This window comes from Mustela erminea, chromosome 6, assembly GCF_009829155.1.
Source record: "Mustela erminea isolate mMusErm1 chromosome 6, mMusErm1.Pri, whole genome shotgun sequence".
NCBI lineage: Eukaryota > Metazoa > Chordata > Mammalia > Carnivora > Mustelidae > Mustela > Mustela erminea.
Genome location: NC_045619.1, coordinates 71,739,620 through 71,762,668, shown reverse-complemented (window position 1 = coordinate 71,762,668; position 23,049 = coordinate 71,739,620). Strand labels below are relative to the sequence as shown.

The following is a 23,049-nucleotide window of genomic DNA, read 5'->3' as shown; positions in this document are numbered from 1 at the left end:
TAATACCCAAAAACTCAACAAGAGAAAGATCCTTTCTTCCCCAGTCTCAGGGAGGGTTTCCAATGGGCTCTGCTTGGTCACCTGCCTGTCCCTAGACCACAACTGTGTTCAGGAAGATGAGATACTATATACGCCACTTGAGTCACCCACCCACCTCCGCAATGCAGAGGATGTGAGTGAAAGCTCCACCAGATAATAGAGGTAACAATTTATAAAAGGAAAAGATTTATAGCAAATAAAATAAAATAAAATAACAACCACAAAAAACAAGACAGGTGATTACTGCACTATAGGGGAATAGTGAAGGTTGACTTCCAAGTTTTCTATGCTAGATTTTCAGTGATGTTGATAGAAAATGCGGATGTAGGAGCATTTTGAGCCCATATAGAGAATTGAGGTTTTTTAATGTTGAATCTAAGGTGCCTGTAAGACATTTGAATGAGGTAATCTCTTGGAAATAGAGTGAGGAACACAGCAGAAAAATATACAATTATAATTTTTAAATATAAGATTGATTCGTGTTAGGGTGCATCTGAGTGTGCAGTGGGAAACCCACTATCTTTCTTAAGTGGTGAAGTTCCTTACCAAAAAATCTATAATGTATGTTGCCTAGTTGAGAAATCTCCGTATAGTGTCCACCCCCTCCCCCCAGAAGCTGCACTTCTTTCCAGTAATCCCCGGACTCTCAGTGCCTGGCGTGGGTTTGGGGTCCCCCCTGCCCCAGTCTACTCCGCCTAGGGGACTCCGGCGACACGCCCGCGAACTACAATTCCCGGCGTGCCCCGCGGAGAGGCGGGCCGTGGCGGAGGCGGGGCCAGGAGCTGGAACAGCCACCCCCGCGAGTGCTCGGGCGGGGAGATCGGGCGGCGCCGAGCTGAGGTGGCGAGAGAAGAACTCCCGGATGTGGAGAAGCTGGGGAGAAGGCGTGGGAGGAAGATGGACTCGGTGGAGAAGGGGGCCGCCACCTCCGTGTCCAACCCGCGGGGGCGGCCCTCCCGGGGCCGGCCGCCGAAGCTGCAGCGCAACTCCCGCGGAGGCCAGGGCCGAGGCGTGGAGAAGCCCCCGCACCTGGCGGCCCTAATTCTGGCCCGGGGCGGCAGCAAGGGCATCCCCCTGAAGAACATTAAACACCTGGCGGGGGTCCCGCTTATTGGCTGGGTCCTGCGTGCGGCCCTGGACTCGGGGGTCTTCCAGAGGTGCGCATGTGCGAGAGTGGGCGGCGCGGTCTGGGCGGGGGTCGGGCGAGGGAGCCGGGCCGCTGGAAGGGCTGGGGCTCCCTGGGCAATTGCTCTTGGAAGGGGTGTGCAAGATCCGGGGTGTGCAAGATCCGGGGTGTGGGGGCCCCGCGTGAGAGCGCAGGGAAGAAGTGCTCCAGCTTCTTCCTTGTTCCGTCGCTGCTCGTAGTCTTGACCCGGGACAGTGCCTGTGCCTGCCCTTGAGCATGCCGTCCGTCAGAGGGGAGATTGCCCCTTTTTCAGCCGTCTCCGCCGCCCTGGTTGACCTCATCGGGTAAAGGAGAGGAGGCCACCTCTATGAAACGTCTGTGGCGACATGTGGACTCCAGCAGGCAGAGGCCGTTGGGGTTCCCCTGTTGCTCAGCCTGTGATAACCACTTGGTGCCGATCGATTAGGGAGGCATCAGGTTCCTGAATGGAGTGAGGTGTCAAGGCTTTCTAGTTTCAAGCTCAGCTTGGAGATCGCTTTCTGACCTTTGCAAAATACTCCAAGCTATCTGCCTGTGAGTCAGCACAATCTAGAAAACCCCTTGCATTTGTCCATAGGTAAGAGATAGTGAGGAAACGTACAGCAGGCTGCTTTATGATATGCATATAAATGCTTTTATTGTGTCTCTGGAACTTCGTCTGCCCAGAGACTGTTTCAATTGTGCATCATTCAGAGACATTGCCCGTATGCCATTTTGGTCAGGAGGGACAAGCTGATATCATTCATAAAAGAACAGAGATAAAATTTTGTGCCAGGAATGAGTTTACACATAGAAACTTCACTCTAATTATGCTTGAATCTGTTACTGTGGGAAGTAAATTATTTTAACTTTTTGATTGGGCTTTGGTTCTTGAAGAGATGATTGTTTTTGGAACATCTTAATTGCCCACATTAACTTATGGGCATATGATTTTCATTTAACTAGTCTTGTTTAAAGAAAGATACTCCAAAAGTATGAATTTACTAATTTTCTTAATGTTTTAATCTAAGGGAAGCCCTGGGTGGAACGCGGTAAATAGGGTAGGCACCCAGAAGATAACACTGATGTAGCAATGTAATAGGAAGTGTGCAAAGGAGAGATAGGGAAAGCCTTGAGAATTTGGTTCAATTCAGTTAACATTTACTGAGCCCTAATTTCTGCCATGCACATCCAAGGAAATAACCAAGATGAAATGACATGGTTCTTGTCCCTGGAGCTTACTGCCTTTTGGAAATTTTTTCACCTTTATAAAGAGTGCACACTGGGGAAAAAAAAAAAGACTGAGGGAAGTGCATCCAGGCCACAGGGATATGCCATTTTTGTGAAATGAAGTAGAGCTCAAAAATCACTGTCACAGTAAATTAAGAGAAAAACTCACTTACAACTCTGGTTACATGTCAGGAACCCCCTTTCAGCCTGGCTTCACAAAAAAGGGTAAGGCTTATTTCAGGTACAGTGAGATTCAAAGGTGAAAATGATTCATTCATTCAGCAAGTATTTGTTGACCATCTTATTATGTGACTGGCACTGTACTGTGTCTTTAACCAGAGGTGATAGCAGTAGCAAGAGTCATTCCTTAGTCTCATGGAGCTTGCATTTTGAGAGACAAGTAATAAACTGTGTATACTATATTTGGTGGTGACAGTATTTTCGAGAAAAATAAAGCAGGGTAAGGAAATTATGCCCTCTGTCACCAGAATCCTCCATTTCTTAGTTCTTCTAGATAGGCTCTCCCTTTATGCTGTCAAGTGATTGTGCTGAGAACTGCAAAACTCTCAGCACATAATGACTTGTCCAAACTCTAGTATGGTTTCCAGGAGCGTCAGGCCATGCTTCTAGGATGATCCTAGCCCCCCTTAAAATGGCTGAGAAAGGTCAGTGCTGCCAGGATAATTTACTGTTTGTTTCAGGTACAACCTGGTGACTGGCAGGTAGCCTCTGAACCCTATCTCAGAACAACTACTTTTGAAAACTTATCATTATAAACCCCTTCTCCAGCCTTTGAAATGTAAATCTACCACCCAAAACTGTCTCTCTGAAATGGAAACATCCTAGTAGATAACCCTCATTCATTCTTAGTCCCTGTGGGAGAATTAAGGGTCTAAATTCCATGGGCATCTTGCTTCAACTTGCACCTTGCCTCTACCATAAAGTTGAGTGTGTTTCTTCTCTGGATAAGCACCCAGATGGCCTAGTCACAGGGACTAACCCCCTCTATCACCCTTGCAATACCTTTTTCTTAACACACTCCAGCCTTTAAGAAGTCTCCAGCCTTTGTTTTGGGGGATTTGAGTTCAGTTTCTACTAGTCTTTCCCTACTGCCATAGTTAACAAATCAAAGCTGTCCTTTCTGCTTTGCTCTCCAGCTTTGTTTACCCTCTTATTTTACTCCTTACAGGCTTAAGTCTAACCAAAGAGTTTCTTTGGGTCCCCCAGTGCTTATGGTTGGTAGAGTTTAGCTGCCTCTTCTGGTGTTGGAGCCAGTGATGGAGCGTCCCCTGAGGCACAGTGTGACAGTTGCATCAAGAGAAAAATTGGAATATGCTTACCAAAGGGGAGTAAATGCTGGGAGTCAAAACCCGACAAATACCCTTATAGCAGACATAGGAGATTTTGCTACAAAATGATTGGAAAATATATGTTATATATTAAGCAGTAATTTTCCTGTTTCCATTTATTAAAATGCATTTATACAGAACTCCATGAAAGAATAAATGATTCCTAAGAACTTTTTCTATGCCAATTCTTTTTGCTATTTTTTAAATTTTTGCTATTTTTGCTATTCTTTTATTTAGCATATCTAGATGAGAGGAAGCATCTTGACAATTGGAAGGACATTGTATACTTCAGGCCACCTATGGTATCTGTTACTATACTAATAATAGTAATTAGAAATAAAACCAGTATTTTCCTTAACCAGCAAAATGAGCGTAATTGGTCTGACTCTGCCTTCTCAAACTTAGAATACTGTGTAACAAAGTGATTTTCCTCTGTTTAGGTTGCATAGCTGTTTGCTATGTTGCATCCTTTCTAGGGATCTGAAAAGTTCAACTAAAAAGGTAAAAGGGGACTAGCACTATTTCCTCAGTGAAGTTCTTCCTGGTCTCCTCAGTGGAAAGTAATGGTGTCTTTGTTTTCCTCACAGAGCAGCAGTGTTCAGACCTTCTTTTAGGGCACGCATTATGCAGTGAAGTAAGGTCATAGGCCCTGGAGTTAAACTGTGGATTTGAGTTTCTAGCTTCACCATATGTTAACTGCAACTTTGGGTAAATCACTTAACGTCTGTGCCTCAGTTTCCTCGTCTGCAGAATGGACTTAAGTATCCACCTCATAGGGTTGCTGAGAGGATTAAGTGAAGTAGTATATATACGGCCATTAGAATGTGTCTAGCGTGTGATCTGTCCTTGACATTTTCCCCCCTTGTTGAAGGTTTTTACAATCTTCATCTCTTCCATGGGCCACAGTTTCCTTACTTGTAAAATGGGAAAGTTGTAATGATCTTCAGAATTCTTTCTAATGCTGACACACTTTGACCTTGAAGAGTTAATGGAACTGTGTCTTTACTCTCTATTTCAAGGGTCCATCAACTTTTCTATAAAGGGCTAAATACTAAATATTTCAAACTTTGTCTCTGTTGCTTAGCTCTGTTGTATGTTGTGAAAGTAGCCATAACAATACGTAAGTGAATGAGTATAGCTGTATTCCACTGAAAGTTTATTTATGAAAATAGGCAGCCTGGGAGCCAGATTTGGCCTGGGATGACCCTTGCTCTACTGGGTTGAAGAGGTTCTTGTGAGCAGGTACTCTTACTTAACCTTGGTATGCTTAATGTATTGGAGCCTCAATTAAAATGTGTTGATTTGGATTTAATTGATTTATTCTGAAGCTATGGTCCAAGTTTGGAGCAACCTTGCTGCCCCTCACCTTCTGTTTTCTTTCTTTGATAAATATTTACCCTAGGAAGGAATTGAATAAACTTGCAGCTGCCCAATTGTGTTTTTCAGGGCTAGAAGATGCTTAGGAGATTATTTTGTTCAAAACCATGATTTGTTCATTGAGGCAGATTGTTCTGGCCTGCCCAGAGTCAAAGCTAACAATGCGTCCAGGATTGCTAACTTTGCATACTACTTTGGATAGCAGTTGAGAAAAACGCTAAGACAATTATTTTCATTTAATAAAAAGTTATCATTGGAGGTTAGTTTGTAAGAGCTTGATTTCAGCAATGGTTCAATGCTGTGTTAGTAAACCTCAGAACAAATTGATTTTGTGAATGTTACTTAACATACTGTGGGGGGAAAAAATGAACTTTAGTTTCATTTGTAGGGTGTGGATTTATGATTAATAATAAGCCTGGAACTTTAGTTTCATTCGTAGGGTGTGGATTTGTGATTAAATAATAAGCCTATGCTGTGTTATTCCCAGAATGGCATTTTGTGATTTGAAATAATATTCACAGGCATCAGGGTTGATATTCCTGTTCATCCTGTTAGATGAAATATGACTTCATTTGAGGCTAAAGTCATTAGCATTAGGCTTTGACATTTACTCTGTACTTGATTTTACATTTTATTGACCTGTTTATTCGCTTGCTGACTCTTTCTTTTTGCCCTCTCTCTTCTGATTCCCCTAAATCAAAGGAAAATGATCTACTTACATAACCCCTTTAATAAATGATGTTCACTGTATTTTAAGTCTACATATGGGATGCTATTTTCATACATATAAATTAGGCATTTGGACTTTCAGAACTTCAGTTTTCCTTCCAACAGAATCAGTGTGAGGATTAAATGAGACCATGTATGTATGCCTTTATTACCATTCCTATTTTATTATTTTGAGTAGCTTGTGGTTTATATTAAATCCTTCTAACAACGGTATGAGGTACTGTTACTATCACTGGTATTTTTTTTTTTTTAAATCATCCACACTTTACTAAAAATCGAGGCCTAAGGAGATGATGGATTTTGCCTAAGGTCATATAGCTAACATGTGGCAGAGCTAGGATTTGGACTCATTCCTTCAGATTCCATGCTGTTAACCATTTAATGTTTCATTTATTAACACATATAGATTGAGCATGTTTTGGAGCAGGCACTATAAAAATACTTTGTAAAAATAAAGCATTGTAGAGAGGTTAGTCGTTCCTTCCTTACCTCTGTTCCCTTGTTGGTTTAAGGAGTATTTCAGAACTGTGTTGGCCTCTGTCTCTACCAATGGGCTAAGAACTGAAAGTTTCTCAAGAAAATGGACTACATGTCCGCAGTAGAACCTGAAACATAATAGGCACTCAATAAACGTTTCATGAATGAAAAAATGAATGAATGATAAAAGGGAGGAAGGAAAAACAAATCTCTTCCAAAACCTCTGTTATTTTTTATTTGCCTTTTAAGCATTTCAGAAATGTCTCTGAATCCTGTGGTGTTGAGTTTTCATTATAGAAAATCAGGATAATAAGTGACATCAGTAATTTCAATTGGTGACATAAATTAGATGTCAAAAGACCCTTTCTTTTGCTTTTCCTGTTCACTCCTTACTGTATTTACCATTTAACCATCCTCCCTTCATTTTCTCTATTTTAAAACTAGGTTTTCTTGGTACTTCCCTTTGTTATACACCTTTGACTGTGACATTTCTCCAGTAGAATATCAGCCCCCAAATATTTCTGGGGACTTCTGTGTTCTGCCTCACACAGACTTTTAGTAAATATGAGATATCTGATCCCTAGCCAGTGACTCATCGTGTTTAGTAGGCTTTAAAAAAAGAAAAAAAATTAGGGAGGTTATTGACTTTATCTTTAGATTTAAATCTTTCTTCTGCAAATATTAAAGGGAAGATTGGAAATCAGTAAGTAAAATCTGGCGATGTTAGAATTTTTTCTTTTACTTTTTTTTTTTGGTGTTCAGTAAACTTCTATCTCCTAAAAAAAAATTCCTATAGTTTCTCACTTTCTTTTCATTCTTGACAATTGAGCATAGACATCCAAAACATGCAGTTCCTCTTACTCCCAGTAGATGTTGAATAAAGGTACTAAAAGAAAAATGCATATGCCAAAGACTACAAGTCATTAAACTGTCTTTGTGTAATATCACTAATAAAACATTGTGGCTAGAATATTCACATCTTTTTTTTCTAGCAAAGGGAATCTTTGAAGGTCCAGGAAACTTAATTCAGTAGATACTGGCACACTTCCCCGAAGTAGCATTCTACTTATAGTCATCATCTTAGAAAGTCTAAACGATGTACCACATAAGATGTGGTGAAAGGTGCAGTTAAGTTAAACGTCCCAGAGGTAGTCAGCTCACATTCTCCATGTCTGTAATTATCAATGGCTAAAACTCCGTCAGTTCTGTGTCATATATTTATAGTATACCCATTATTGGCAAAGCAGAAGAGTTGGATTAGCTGATATTTTGAGCCCAGTCTAGGCATTACGTTGCTTCTAAGCTTGAAATTCTTTCAGCTTCATGGTTTAACTAATACAAATCCGTTTTTTTTCTTGGCAAGTATATTAAAATTCTTCACACACTAATTTGGATTGAATGACGAATAAGAAGCAAGATCTTCTTAATTGCCTTTAGATTTGAACTTCTATTTTACTTAATATACCAGTAGCCTTAAATATACCAAGTGTCATTTTTTTCTATTTTTATAAAACTGTATCTAGGGCTACAGAAATAATACTTATATAAATAAATGACATAAGACAATACGAATACAAATATTTTTGTATGTAAACAAAAAGTCTGTTTGTTACTATACTTTTATTCAGACAGTTAATAAAGTGTTATTTATTATTATATATTATACAAAATATAATTCTTTAAATTTTATGTTAGATCTGTAATTTTTTTGATGGTATAAAAACTATTCTAACATCATGTAAGGTGTATTTTGGTGTTGCAGAGCTCCTTTTTATCTTTAGTGGTTTCTTTTAATGATTTGACTTGTTATATTTATTTTTTACTATCTATCCAGTGTGTGGGTTTCAACAGACCATGATGAAATTGAGAATGTGGCCAAACAATTTGGTGCCCAAGTTCATCGAAGAAGTTCTGAAGTTTCAAAAGACAGTTCTACCTCACTAGATGCCATCATAGAATTTCTTAATTATCACAATGGTATGAATTTGATAGTTTATTCAAAATTTTATGTAATTTCTAATTTATTATTTCATAAGACTTGTTTTCACATTTGAATTTAAGATCTTTGTATTCCTTGCAAAGAACTTTGATGTCCTCTTCATTTGTTTTCTCTTTTTAAGAGGTTGACATTGTAGGAAATATTCAAGCAACTTCTCCATGTTTACATCCTACTGACCTTCAAAAAGTTGCAGAAATGATTCGAGAGGAAGGATATGATTCCGTTTTCTCTGTTGTGAGACGCCATCAGTTTCGATGGAGTGAAATTCAGAAAGGAGGTAATCTGTTATATCGGTATTGATTTTAGCTTTTATGGAGAACCCGCTTTTTCATATGTAAATATTCTTTAGGAGTGAAGGGAGCAACACGTGATTATTAACTGTAGTAGGTAATGACATTTATAATCAGTTCTAAGTCTTGTGATTATTGAGACAAGACAAACCAAATTCCCTGCTTTACTTTTTACAAATGGACATTTTAACACTCGATTTGCCTTTTGAGGCAGGCGTGTCCTTTTTCTAGATGTGAAATACTTCTGTGTTGGTTCTAGACTTGCTTGGCAAACTCCATATAAGTCATAATAGGATTGTGGGGATAGAAGTCTATCAAAAAGTTCTGGAGGACCTCAAGAATGAATTCTGGAATTGCGTCCCAAAATTTGTTAGATTGTCCAATGTAAGAAGACGCAGGATTCTGATTTCTAGCTAGGTAAGCTAGTAAAATATGGAGTAAAGAATAGGATGACCAACCAGTAGGTAAATGTAACATATGTAAGGAAAGGCAGTTTGATTTCTGTTAGGTGCCCTGGCATTTGTCGAGTATAGGAGAGCTGCCTTATTGTGACTTCAAGAAGACAGTGAAATATGAGTGAAACTGGAGCAATGAAACTGGAGACAGCACAAAAAAGAGCAAGTAAGAGGATGGAAGGGCTGAGAATAAGATTCTCCAGTCTCGAAATCTGAACGTTACCCAAACCAATGAAATACATCAGTAAATACACTTACAATTTCATTACATTCAGTAAATATTGTCTTCTCTGTGCCATGTTCTTTGTGCCATGTTAAAAGCTATACATTTTAACGTTGAACTTACCAGTTTTCAGAAATTTTTATTTCTGAGGAAATAATTTCCAGGAAGGCTCTTATTAAAGCTTAAGAAACAAATTTTTGAAGCAAATCAAGGAAGCCCAGTGTGTTAAACTGAATATTGAGCTTTATATGGTATATGATGGAAGTTCAAGAAGTCCAAGAAATATGTATGTTAAATAGATGACAAAGCCAAAGCCATAAAAATTAGATCTGTAAGTATTTTTAAGAAAATTAGGTATGTTCGAATAAATGTCTTTTAACATCAAGAAGTGAATATTAGGGATAAGACCTTTGTCTTGTCATAAATTTTCTACTAGTCTATGAAACAGAATGCTATTGATGAACAGTGGTTCTAACCCAGAATGGTATTTCTTGTGAGTCTATTCTTATGTTCCTTGTTTATAAAATCACTAAGAGTGCTACTGGATTAATCAATGCTTGAAAAATTGTTCCATTTTATACTGTATAACTTTTTGTATTTTTTTTTTGTCATCACACTAGAACCTTACCATCTAATATAGTAGCCACTAGCAGTGTAAGCCTTTGAAATGTAGTTAGTCCAAATTGAGATATGCATTAAGCATAAAATATACATTGTATTTCTAAGATTAGTATGAAAGAAGTATATGCAATATCTCATTAATAATTCTTATATTTATTACATGTTAAAAACATTTTAGATGCAAAATAAAATCTATTATTACAACTAACTTCACTTCTTTGTACTTTTTAAAAATTGTAGCCATTAGAAAACTTAAAATTATATTATATAAATATATTATATAAACATTATATTTTTTTTGGACAGCACTGCTCAAGAGATTATACTCTGCACCCTTAGTTTGTTATTGTCTACAAATAACTAATTTGTAGTTACAAATAACTACAGATAACTGTATTCACAAATAACTAAGAACCTTACAATAGTAAATTTAGCCCTTGCCTTTTGTTCTATTGTCACATAATTTATTTCTATATATATTATGAGCCATGATACGTTGTTCTATTTATTTTAAATAGTTAATGGTACTTTAACTTATTTTAAAATAGTCACTTATCTTCACCTGCATATTTATCCTTTTTAGATATTCTTCATTTCTTACCACTTAACATGTGCTTCTGTCTTATAGTGTACAAACTGTTAGTAACAGCTCCTCTCAGCTTTTGTCTGTCTAAAAATGTCTATAATTTGCCCTTATTTGTAAAGGGCATTTTCATTGAATATAAAATTTTGGTTTGCCTTTTCTTTCTTTTTTTTTTTTTTTAAAGATTTTATTTATTTATTTGAAAGACAGATCACAAGCAGGCAGAGAGACAGACAGAGGGAGAGGAAGGGAAGCAGGCTCCCTGCTGAGCAGAGAGCCCGATGTGGGACTCGATCCCAGGACCCTGAGATCATGACCTGAGCTGAAGGCAGCGGCTTTAACCCACTGAGCCACCCAGGCGCCCCTGCCTTTTCTTTCTTTCAGGATTTTCAGACCGCATCTTTAAGATGTTACTCTTTTGAAGATGCATCATTAACACATCATTTCAATATGTTCTGCCATCCATTGTTTCTTAAAAGAAATCAGCTATTACTCTGATCATTGTTTCTCTAAATATGATGTCTTTTTTCCCTCAGGCTGCTTTTAAGATTTTTCCATTTATTTTAACTTTTCATAGTGGACTCCAATTTGTATTGCTGTCTTTTTGTTGTACTTATCCTATTTAGAATTCTCTGAACGTCTCATATCTGTAGGTTGATATCTGTCATTAGTTTCCAAAAATTCTGTGCCATTATCTCCAAATATTTCTTTCGCCACATTTTCTCTCTCCTCTCTTCGTGGGACTCAGATTTAAGTGTGTCTTATTAAACAGTTTTATGGGGTCCACATGTCTTTCACAGTCTGTTCTGTATTTTTTATTGATTTTTCTCTTTGTCCTTCATGTTGAGTAATTTCATTTGACATATTTGAGTTCATTGATCATTTCCTTTGACTTGTCCAGAGCACTGTAAATCCTGTCCAGTGAATTATTTCAGATACGTGTGTTTTCCATTGTGGAATGTACATTGGAGTAATTTTTAGACATTCTGTTCTCTGCTGAAATTCTCCATCTTTTTATCTTTTTAAAATCTTTTCCTCTAATATCTTTAGCATATTTATGATAGTTAATTGAAAATCCTTGATTGTGGGTTCCGATATCTGGGTCATTTGTAGTTCTGTTTCTACAACTGTTTGTTTTCCTCTAGTTATGGGTAATGTATTTCTGCTTCTTCAGAATGACTCGTATTTTGTCATCTGCCTGATATAGAGACTGGAGTACAGTTGACCCTTAAACAACACAGATTTGGGCTGCACGGGTCCACTTGTACACAGTGTTTTTCAATAAATACAGTACAGTACTGTAAATGTATTTTCTCTTCCTTATGATTTTCTTAGTAGAATTTTTTTCTCTAGCTTATTTTATTGCAACAACACAATACATAAAATACACAAAATATGTGTTAGTGACTGACTATGTTATTGGTAAGGCTTCTGGTCAACAGTAAGCTCTTAGTAGTTAAGGTTTGGGAGAATCAAAAGTTACATGTGGATTTTTGACCATGTCAGTGGTTGGCACCCCAACCCCAGCGTTGTTCAAGGGTCTGTATATATTATTTTCCTCTGGTGGGGCACACCCTTTCTTCTCTCAGGCAGATAGGATATGGAGCTACTCACTTTGATCCAGTTAGGAGTTCTGCTAATGGGTTTGAGCTTTAGTCTCACTTTACCTCTTAGTGCAGATGTCTGGCCAGGAGATGGATCTTGTATGTATTCCTGATAACCCCAAGCCACCAGGACTTTGGGATCTAAGCCCCACAAAACTCTAATGATCTCTCCTGCTTTCCAGCTCATTCTAGCTTCTTGTCCCTCAGCTCACTCAGGAAACGTCCTGCAGGGGGAAAAGTGGGTGGGCTCTTATAGAAGCCAATCTGTGATTCTAGTCTGCAGGGCCCATTAAATACTCTTCTGGTTTCTCTTTACCCCAACAAAGTCCTTCTGCTTATGCCAAGTTTGATCTTTCTTTCACTTCTTCCTCAGATGCAGCAAATATCCCCAGAGAGAAAGCAGCCACTGATCCTTGTTCACTTAGGAAAGACTTGCCCCCTCATTCCTTTCCTTCAAAGCACCACTTGAATTAGTTTGTTTATTGCCTATCTGCACCACTAGATTGCACATTCTGTTAAAGTGGAAAGAGTTGTATTCACTGCTCTGTATCCAGTGCCTTTAAAACTATACCCTATGTAGCTAATCAGTGTGTATTTGCTGAATATTTTTCCTAGGTTATATCAAGCACTGATGGACTAGGATTGAAAAAAGGATGGTTTTAGTTAGCGAAGTAAGTAAAGTTATTTCTAGAAGCCATTGCTTCTAGAATTGACAACCAAAATTTGAATAAAAAAGATTCTGAATAATCACCAGCTTTAAACACACATGCACAAACACACACACACACGCACAGAATCATGTATGCATGTCAATACACACCCATAAGCACAGTTTGGAAAAAATACAGTGAAAAGGCAAGAGGATCACTATTTACCAGTACTGAGAGCTTCGTTTGTTCTATCATGTTGTAATCACTAATGCTGATATCACTGAACCTTCATTACCATGGATAGTAATAAGTTAATATTATTTATTATTATGCTTAGTATATTTTTAAATTACTGGTAAGAATATGTAATATACAAACATTTTTATCAATATAAAAGTCTCAATAATTCAATGAGGTAATCTTCAGTTTTCTGTAATAACTCTCTGCAAGTAATTTCTCAACTACCTTGTATAAACATGTACACTGTATTTCTATAGAAGTAAATACTTAATAATGAGAACTATATTAAAATATTCAAGTAAGGATATTATATGACAAGTTCAATCCTTTTTTTTCTTTTAAAGATTTTATTTATTTATTTGACAGAGATCAGAAGTAGGCAGAGAGGCAGGCAGAGAGAGGGAGAAGCAGGCTCCCTGCCGAGCAGAGAGCCCAATGCGGGGCTCTATCCCAAGACCCTGAGATCATGACCTGAGCCGAAGGCAGAGGACCAACGCTCTGAGCCACCCAGGCGCCCACGTTCAGTCCTTTTGAAGCTGCCTTAAGGTTGCCTTGATGTCCTCCCAGAACCTTGTATTTTTAAAAATGCCTCAAAATCTCAATTATTCAGAATTCCTCTGTAAAATACTTTATTTTTCTATGATTAGATAATAATTATTAAATAATATTACCAAAGATAAATCTTCAGCATCATTAGAGATTTTATTCCTTTAAAAAATCTATTTTACAGTTTCAGTTTATTTTTTAAAACTACTAAATGAATACTCAGTATTCAAAGCAACAGAGACTTACTATAGCTTTTTGCTTTTAGTTCGTGAAGTGACTGAGCCTCTGAATTTGAATCCAGCTAAACGACCTCGTCGACAAGACTGGGATGGAGAATTATATGAAAATGGCTCATTTTATTTTGCTAAGAGACATTTGATAGAGATGGGTTATTTACAGGTTTGTGCCTTCATTCTGCAAAAATCTTTTAAACCTTTTTATGTGTATAACTCAGTTCTAAGGAAGACGTATGGCACAGTTCATAAAGGAAAATATCAGTTTCTGGAGGAAAGGCAATAACTGATAAGATTTATCATCTGAGGCCTTTATCCTGTAGGCTTACAATAAACTAATCTTTGGAATCCATTCAGTGAATAAGCAAGGAATTCCGCTACAACTAAGAAATGAATCAGATACTGAATGTTGTACACATGTCCTGATTTTCATTTTATTCCATTCAAAATTCTCTTTTTAATCCATAGTTTTTTACCATCAGGTTGTGGTTGTACAGTTGAATAAAAATCTATTGCTTTCAAAAAGAGACAAAATAACATAGTAGATGTGGAAGATCACCAACCTGGGTGTCAGGAAAGCCAGATTATAGTTCTCCACCTCTAACTATGTGGCTTTGAAAATACATTTTATCTTTTCTGAAGCTCATTGCTCTCATTTTAAAATGGGGAGGGGGGGATATTTCTCACATCTTTAGAGCCTACATGGTTGCATCATATAGTATTTGTTCCTTTCGGTTAATAGCAGTTATTTATTCAGCCCTTACTATGTACCAAGGACTGTACACTTTACATAGGGTATCTCATGTAATTTGCATAGCAGTGGAATAAAGTAGACATTCCTGGCCCAATTTTATAGAGAAGGGAGTGGCTGCTTTAAAAAAAGGAAATAATTGGCTCAGGGAATAAATACGTAGAAGTGGTACTATTAGGATTTGGATTCAGGTCCTTATGTTACTCAAAATCAGCATTTAAAAAAAACCCTCTACTTACTATAGTAAAAATTCTAATGTGACTTACGTTCTGAGGTAAGAGGGTTTTTAACAATCTTCTGGCAGTATATAGGCAAACTGTAGACTGTTTAGTAAAGTTAGAGTATTCAGGAAAATTAGGTTTGACACATGTAGATAGCACTCTTTCCAAACTCTGTGCTAAGTTGACTGTTACTTGACCCTTTCCTAAAGTGTGGAGAACAAAGAACTATCTCATCGTAAGATTTATGAAGAGACTGACAATTCTAAAAAACGAAATTTTCCAGTAGTTGATTTTGATATTCAGATTTTCACAGTCATAGGAAAGGCCTCCCCCTTTGCCCCCAGACCCCCAGATCAGGAAACTGTCCCTCCCTTTGCCCACATGTGATCCAGACAATTAATGTCCACTCCTACCTGTACTTCAGGGATCTAAGACAATTCTGTACAATAGATACTACAGTTATTTTTCCTCCCCAATCTTGCCACTTAGTTGCAAATTAAAACATAAGTTCTGAAAATCTTTATACTGCTTTGGATGATGACAGGAGAAACTATCAGAGGAAGGGGATACAATTAGGCAATTTCTAGAAAATTTTTTTGTCAGAATATTGGAAGATGGCTATTTCTGCTTTTTTCAGTCTTAAAATAGAAATCTACTTAAAAATGGGAAGCTTGCACTATGTGGACAGAATTTGAAGAATATTATGGCCTATGGTTTGAAGATATAGGAAACAAAAAGGTTTTCCCTCAAAAAATTATTTGTTAAATGTCATTTTGCTCGGTTATTTTTTTTCTCAGTATTGTAGAAATGAAATGAATTCATGGTTCTGCATTATTATAAACTTTTGGAATTGTGAATAAATGTTAAAAACAGTACTCATGGCATTTATACCATCTTTAGGGTGGAAAAATGGCATACTACGAAATGCGAGCTGAGCACAGTGTGGATATAGATGTGGATATTGATTGGCCTATTGCAGAACAAAGAGTATTAAGGTAAAAACAAGACTTGCACAGCCTTTGCACTGGACCCTGACATACTTTTAGTAGATATGTTCAGTTTTCTAGACACTAATTTTTGATACTCCAGACATTTTAGGATCTTTGTAAATAGTCTGTTCACGTGAGGAAGACAGACACATAAAACATGCCTATAGATGACTTATTCAGTAACTTGAGAAACACATAGTCTGGTTAGACCACTCTACTCAAGGTTTGCACTGGAAGTTGAAGTGTATGTGTGACGTGAATGTGAAGGGTAATGTTTGAGTAACGGAGTGGGAATGGTTATTAAGTTAACTGGTGTTAGCCCGTCGAGAGGGAGTGATTAGTATTGCATTTGTACTCAGAGGTCTATTTTGGTTTCTTTTAGATATGGCTATTTTGGCAAAGAGAAGCTTAAGGAAATAAAACTTTTGGTTTGCAATATTGATGGATGTCTCACCAATGGCCACATTTATGTATCAGGAGACCAAAAAGAAATAATATCTTATGATGTAAAAGATGCTATTGGGATAAGTTTATTAAAGAAAAGTGGTATTGAGGTATGTGCCCCCTGAATATAGTGATGTTTTTCAAGGTGATGATTCAGGGTCAAAGAACATGTGAGGGAAATAGATTTAAATTTTTAGTATTCTCTATTAAAATATCTGAAATTTAGCCTTCACATGGCTAGAAAACTGTCATACCTTTACTCTTAGATGAATAAAATTAGGAATTTGTCAATCAACAAATATTTCTTGTTTATTCAGTAAACATATTATTTTTAAATGGTAATTGTCTAGTAATTCCTGTAGGATCTTTCAATAAGAAACATTTCATAAAAAATAGGTATCAGGATTTAGGGAAAAAAGCAAATATCTTGTGGATTTTTTAAGATTAGCTTATTCTTATGATTGAAAATTTTAACTCAAAATAACTTAATATATTTTCAAAAATGAAAGCTAAGATAATTTCTTATAATTCCCTAGAAATCTTAAATATGTGTACATACCTAAGCAGCACAAGAGACAAGTTGTAGACTTTCCTCTGGATAAATTGAATTATAGGAGAATTTTAGGTTAGCATCAGACAATGTATATTTTTTAAACTGCAGATAGGTTCCTTCCCACTATAAAAAAACAGTGTCTTTTACCTTTATTGGACTATTAGAAAATGTTGTAAAAATTCATCATTTTAAAATAGCATTTGATTTTACTTAATTGGTCCTTCACTCATTTGTGACTCATATTATTTACCAGGTTTTATTTTATTAGGAAATACTTGTTTATTTATTCATTTTGCCCTTCTTTCTTTTCTCTTCTTTTTTTATTTTTTAAGGTGAGGTTAATCTCAGAAAGGGCATGTTCAAAGCAGACACTCTCTTCCTTAAAACTGGATTGCAAAATGGAAGTCAATGTGCCAGACAAGCTGGCAGTTCTGGACGAGTGGAGAAAAGAAATGGGCCTGTGCTGGAAAGAAGTGGCGTATCTTGGTTGGTATCTTATTATTCAGTCATCATAAAGTGGACCAGGGTTTTTCTTTTTTCTTTCTTTCTTTTTTAAAGAAATAGAGAAATAAAGAAAATTCCCAAGATTGGCATAATTGTAGAGAAATAGAAACTCTCTGCACCACTGAGGAAAGTGCTAAATTGGGATGGGCTTTCTGGGGGTTAGTTTGATAGTACATGTCAGTACTATATGAGTACTGTATCAGTACTATATCAGTTGTATCCTAATAGAATGATTACTGACACATGGCTTTGGAGTCAGACCACACCTGACTGGTCAGCTTTGGTAAGGTGAGCCTTCATTTCCTCCTCTGTAAACTGGAAATGTCAAGAGTACCTGTGTCATAAGACTGTCATAGGAAGCAATGAGGTAATCTGGGTAAAGCACTTAGCAGATCCCTAACATATAGGAAGTACACTTTGGATGGTGTTTGCTTTATTAAAATGCTCCAAGTTTTAACTCTTCAGTTCCAATTCCAGAAGGAAATTAGACAAAGAGTGAATAATGGAGAAAAAAAGAAAAAGGGCCCACTTAAATACCCTGCAAGCATAAAACATCCACAAAGTGGAACGCTCTGCAACCATGTAATCTGTACTAAGAGGGTCATGTGTCAAGGTTTTGACGGGTGGCATTTAGCAGATACGCTGTGTGCAGGCTTAGGGGCGGTTGCTGAGACTGCCTCCCGAGCTTGCAGTCTCATGTCTACATTTTAGATATTAAAGATGACAAGTTATTGAAATACATATGACATAAGCCATGTGTGAGATAGGTAGTTACAAGGGTAACATGGGCCTCAAAAGAAGCAGCACGGGAATGCTTTGGGAACAGGTCATCTGAGGACTTCAGGAATTGCCTTTGAACCACATGTGCAGATTCAGTGGAGAAGACGACAGAGCCCTTGATAGAAAATGATATAGTTTTTGTAAGGAGAAAACAATTTTAGTGGCACATACAACAAATTCCAGGTGTACTAAGTATCATGCGACCCTCAGCGAGCTTCTCCAAACCTTGGTTTTCCTATTTATAGTATAAATGCAAAGCAAACTTTATAAAGCTATTGGAAAGAAAATTAGAAATAATATAAGATGCCTACTATAGTGCCTGAAGGTAGTAATAATAGTGTGTATCACTTATGTTGGTAAAATCATGCAATTGCATATGCCAAAATATAGTGATGATCCAGAAATAGTGGTAATTAAGATGATAGTGATTTTGTTTTTGCCTTGATTTAAAAAAATGTTTCTACCAAAAATATGCATTACTTATATAAATTTTTTTTAAAAAACTATAAAAAGCAGAGGCTAGAAAACAAGAAAATAGGAGAAGACTCCAAATTTTAATTTAAGATCAGAACACTACTTTGCATGGGTCAAACAAACGTATGAAAATTTGTTCCTTAAAAATATCAACACTTATATAGGTAAGTTTTACAAAACATAGCTTAGTTTCAGAGGTAGATTATTCAAAATAAATACTTGAATTTTCATCACCTTTCAGTGAAAAAATTCAGATTTCAATACATTTAATCATTTAGAAATTTTCATTAGATTAATGTGGAACAGATTTAAAACTTTTTTTAACAAGCATTTTATTAGTAGTAGTTGGTCTATGGTATACTAATAATTCTACTCGGAATGGAGAATCTGAGGTACTGGGTGCTTCTGAAATTCATCCTATCTCACAAAACAGAAAGGGGGAGAGCATAGCAGGGCAGGTGGAGAAAGGGTATAGTTTTGTCAGTCTGATGGTAATTCTTCAACGAATAATCAAAGAGAACTGTTACACATTAAAAGTACTTAAGATATAGAGCAATAGAATCCAGTTGTGGACTTTGGCTTCTGATGCAAACAGATCAACTATAAAAAAAAATTTTTTTAAGACAATAGGATATTTGAGCACACACTAAGTTACTAGATGATATTTTTTTTTAAGATTTATTTATTTACTTATTTGAGAGAGGAGCGGGGAGAGAGCACAAGCAGACCCCCAACTAAGTAGGGAGCCCAGCATGGGGCTCAATCCCAGGACCCCAGGATCATGACCTGAGCCAAAGGCAGATGCTTAACCAACTGAGCTAGCCACATGCCCCAAGATGATATTAAGGAATTGTGGGTATTGTTAATTTGATGATACTGTCTCACTTAAAAAAAAAAAAAAAAAAAAAGACGTACCTATTAGAGATAGGTATGTGTTAGAGGTAGATGCTGAAGAGCTTTGGGGTAAAAACATGATGTCTAAGAATTCCTTCCTAGCCCTCTAAAAAACTAAGGGGTGGAGCAAAGAGAAAAACATTGATAAATGATCGAAAACATTGATAATCATTCCACATAAACTTGGGGTTCTTGCATGTGTTTGGGATTTTTTAAATGAAAAGTTTAGATAATTCACATTTTACTTACAGAATTTCTCATAATTCTAATATGCATAGCAATCAGAAATTATAATCCATTCTCCTTTAACTGATAAGAGTTGATTTTGAATTGCTTACAGAGAATCCTAGACCTCAGTTACACTTGTAAATGCTTCTTTTTTTTAAAATAATCTTTTATTTTTTAATTAACATATAAGGTTTTATTAACCCTAGGGGTACAGGTCTGTGAATCGTCAGGTTCGTACACTTCACAGCACTCACCATAGCACATACCCTCTCCAAAGTCCATAACCCAATAATCTGGGGTATTCTTAAATGCTGTGCTTGAGGTCTTACTGAGGCCACCAGAATTACTTACCTGTTTTGCCTTATTAGAACTGAGTATTCTTTGTCTCCTTAAATTCTTACCCAGTGTTTCTTTCACTTGGTAGGAAATGAAGTATCTGACGAGGAGTGCTTGAAGAAAGTGGGCCTAAGTGGTGTGCCTGCTGATGCCTGCTCTACTGCCCAGAAAGCTGTTGGATATATTTGCAAATGCAATGGTGGCCGTGGTGCCCTCCGAGAGTTTGCAGAGCACATTTTCCTACTAATGGAAAAAGTTATTAACTCATGCCAAAAATAGAAATTAGCATAATGTTAGAAGAAGAAAGTATACAGCCTTCTTTAGCCACTTTTATTTTTGATTAAGTACAATTCCATGTTGTAATGTTAACAGAATGTGATTTGACCTGTGATGTACCTTAATATATTTTAAACGAAGTCTTCTCAAATTGTCACTCCCAAAAACTTCTACAAAATAATTGTGCTCTACTTTTCTCTTTATGCAAGATAATTATTTAGAGATTAATACAGTCTTTCTCAGATTTTTAGTAAATGCAAGTAAGAACATCATCTCAATTGACTTTGTATTGTACCCTGTTAAACTGCGTGTTTGTGTGCTTTTAATGATGCTGAGATTTTATTTATTTGGGAACAATGTGTCTGGTCAGACATGCCCTTCTATTAATTAATAAAATTACATTTCACAAACTTGATGAAAACTGTCTTGTTGCTATAGCAGGGATTTACCAAAGATTCCTGTTTTCCTTTAAACACCGACCACATGGTCAGCAGGAGGAACAAGCCAGTCAGGACCTGGCGTAGAGCATCTGCTTGTGTTTTAGGTATGTATACATATAGCGGCCACTCCATACAAATACAGAGCTGCAAAGAAATTCATATATTGTGAAGACTGTACATTGGAGTAAATCATTTGCAGTTACCTCCGAGGGCATGGCAATTTTATATACAAAATTTGACTACCACCACAATTTCATATCCACCACAAAGCACTCTCCTATCTGGGTGAGTTCCAAGAACGGAGCTTTATCTCATAAATGTGGACTTTTACCTAATAAACACTAACCACTTCTTATGAAACATTTACATCTATTTCCACTGTAAAAAGAATTCACTTCTGGCAAGAAGTAAGTCATTCAAGCCAAGTCATACAGGAAGCTCTTTTCCTCTGTCAGGATTGGGTGTGTCTGTCCACTTCAGCATCTGACCATATAGGCCAGACATTGCTAGAAGAAAAAAGGAACTTCTTCAGGGCACCTGGGTGACTCAGTCACTTAAGTGTCTGCCTTCAGCTCAGTTCATGATCTCAGGGTCCTGGGATCGAGACCAGTATCCTGCTCCCCGCTCAACAGGGAGCCTGCTTCTCCCCTTCCTTCCCACTTCTCTCAAATAAATAAATAAAATCTTTGGGGAAAAAAAAAAAAGGAACATCTTCTACCTTAGTTTGCTTTGTATCTCATCCTAGTTTTTCTCCCACCTTTCTGGCTTTTCCACTGCTAAATTCATTTTCTCCTACCCCTTAATTGTACCCATTCCCAAAGGTTCTAATCCCAGTTCTTATCCTTCCCAGAACCACATCTATATTCAAAGTTTAAGCTGTAGCCTCCATGCAGTGACTCCAGAATCTAGTCTCTGTTGTAAACTCTGACTGCATCTCAGATTTTTCATGTTGTAAGCTGGGTTCTTGGACTTGACCCCTCAAGTGTCTGATCCGACCTTTGAGATCACAGCCAGCTCAACTTTACCTTTTCATTTCTCATCCGATACCAAATCTTGAGCTTGATACTATTACTCCAGTGTCCTTTCAGCTTATCTAATACTTTTGCTAGATTAACTGTTGACATTCATTGTTACCCTTTATGAAATATTTTAGTGACTCCATGCTGACCACAGAATTTGATAAAACATTTTCTAGTCCATATGTAATTTGGACATAGCCTAATATTTCCAGCCTCAGTTCCTACGGATTCTTGTGGATCCCTCCACCCCAATCAAATTACTCTTCCATTCCTATTGGGGTCCGATGGGTTTCTTTCTTGGATCCTCAGATCCATCCTGAGAGAACCTGCTGGCATTCCTGGAGGGAAGGTGTGGCCCACTCCCACCTCAGCTCATGACTCATGACCCCAGCTCACAACTTCGACCCCAGCTCATGACTTTGACCTGCAGAAGTTTCTCACTCTAACAGTAGTCCATACTCAATGTCCAGCAATCCATCAAAATTACCAGGTAAGTGTTCTTGCTCATTTAAGGCATCCAGCAGCTTCTGCTCCAGGTATCAGGTGCTGTATCTCTGGTCATGTCCATCCCTGCAGGCTTTGGAGAGGTTGCTTTTTGACCCCAGTTCTCTGAGAGGTCCAAGAGTAGTCACTGATTTTCAATTTTTCTCTCTGTAAGGAAGGGATTGGTAATTTCTGTTCTTTACATGTCAGAGCTGAACATGTATTTTCTTGACTAAGATTCCCTACTATTGAGAACACAGGTAGTAGTTCAGTGAGGACTGAATTGTCTTTACACTTGGCTTTTGTCACAAAATGAAAGGATTCCAGTGTAATCATAGTATTATACCCAAGCACTATGGTGTAATAGTCATGCGTAGCATTTACTGTGGGTAGAGGCATTTTGACAGCAGTTTTTTGTGGAATGAATGATTAGCATGGGGATTAAAGGAAGAATTTAAGAGGAAGAATATTCTACTACTTCTAATATTCTCCAGATCCTTGTCCCTACTCCTATTCTGCAGTAGAAGGCTTTGGTATAATACAAGCTTACCGCAACTGGGAGAAGGGAATCCCACTTCACTCTAGCTCCCTTCAGCCTTCCTGTGTCACCTACAAAGGGGAAAAGCTCCATAGTCAACAGGGGAGAGGATGTGAAGGAAATAGATCATGTACACCACAGGCAGGAGGAACAGGAGCATTAGGAGAACTGGACCCATCGATGAGACCCAGAAACACTGGTGAAAGCCATACGCTCAAGACAAGCCCACTAAAAGACCAAGACTTAGAAGATTTTAGAATGCTTCCCTTCTTTCACATGCTACAACACACCGATAAGTCCCCAGTTTAATATAGATGAGTAGGCTGCAGA

At 37.4% G+C, this 23,049-nt stretch overlaps 1 protein-coding gene across 1 annotated transcript; it reads left to right on the top strand.

The window, feature by feature from the left end:
- The first annotated feature begins 811 nt into the window (after positions 1-811).
- Positions 812-20,649, top strand: CMAS (cytidine monophosphate N-acetylneuraminic acid synthetase). The gene is made up of 8 exons (XM_032347692.1): positions 812-1,196; positions 8,180-8,322; positions 8,466-8,621; positions 13,822-13,955; positions 15,662-15,756; positions 16,133-16,304; positions 17,080-17,233; positions 20,052-20,649. The coding sequence occupies exons 1-8, from the start codon at positions 937-939 to the stop codon at positions 20,240-20,242; spliced, it is 1,305 nt and encodes a 434-aa protein (XP_032203583.1). The 5' UTR covers positions 812-936; the 3' UTR covers positions 20,243-20,649.
- Positions 20,650-23,049: the final 2,400 nt, after the last annotated feature.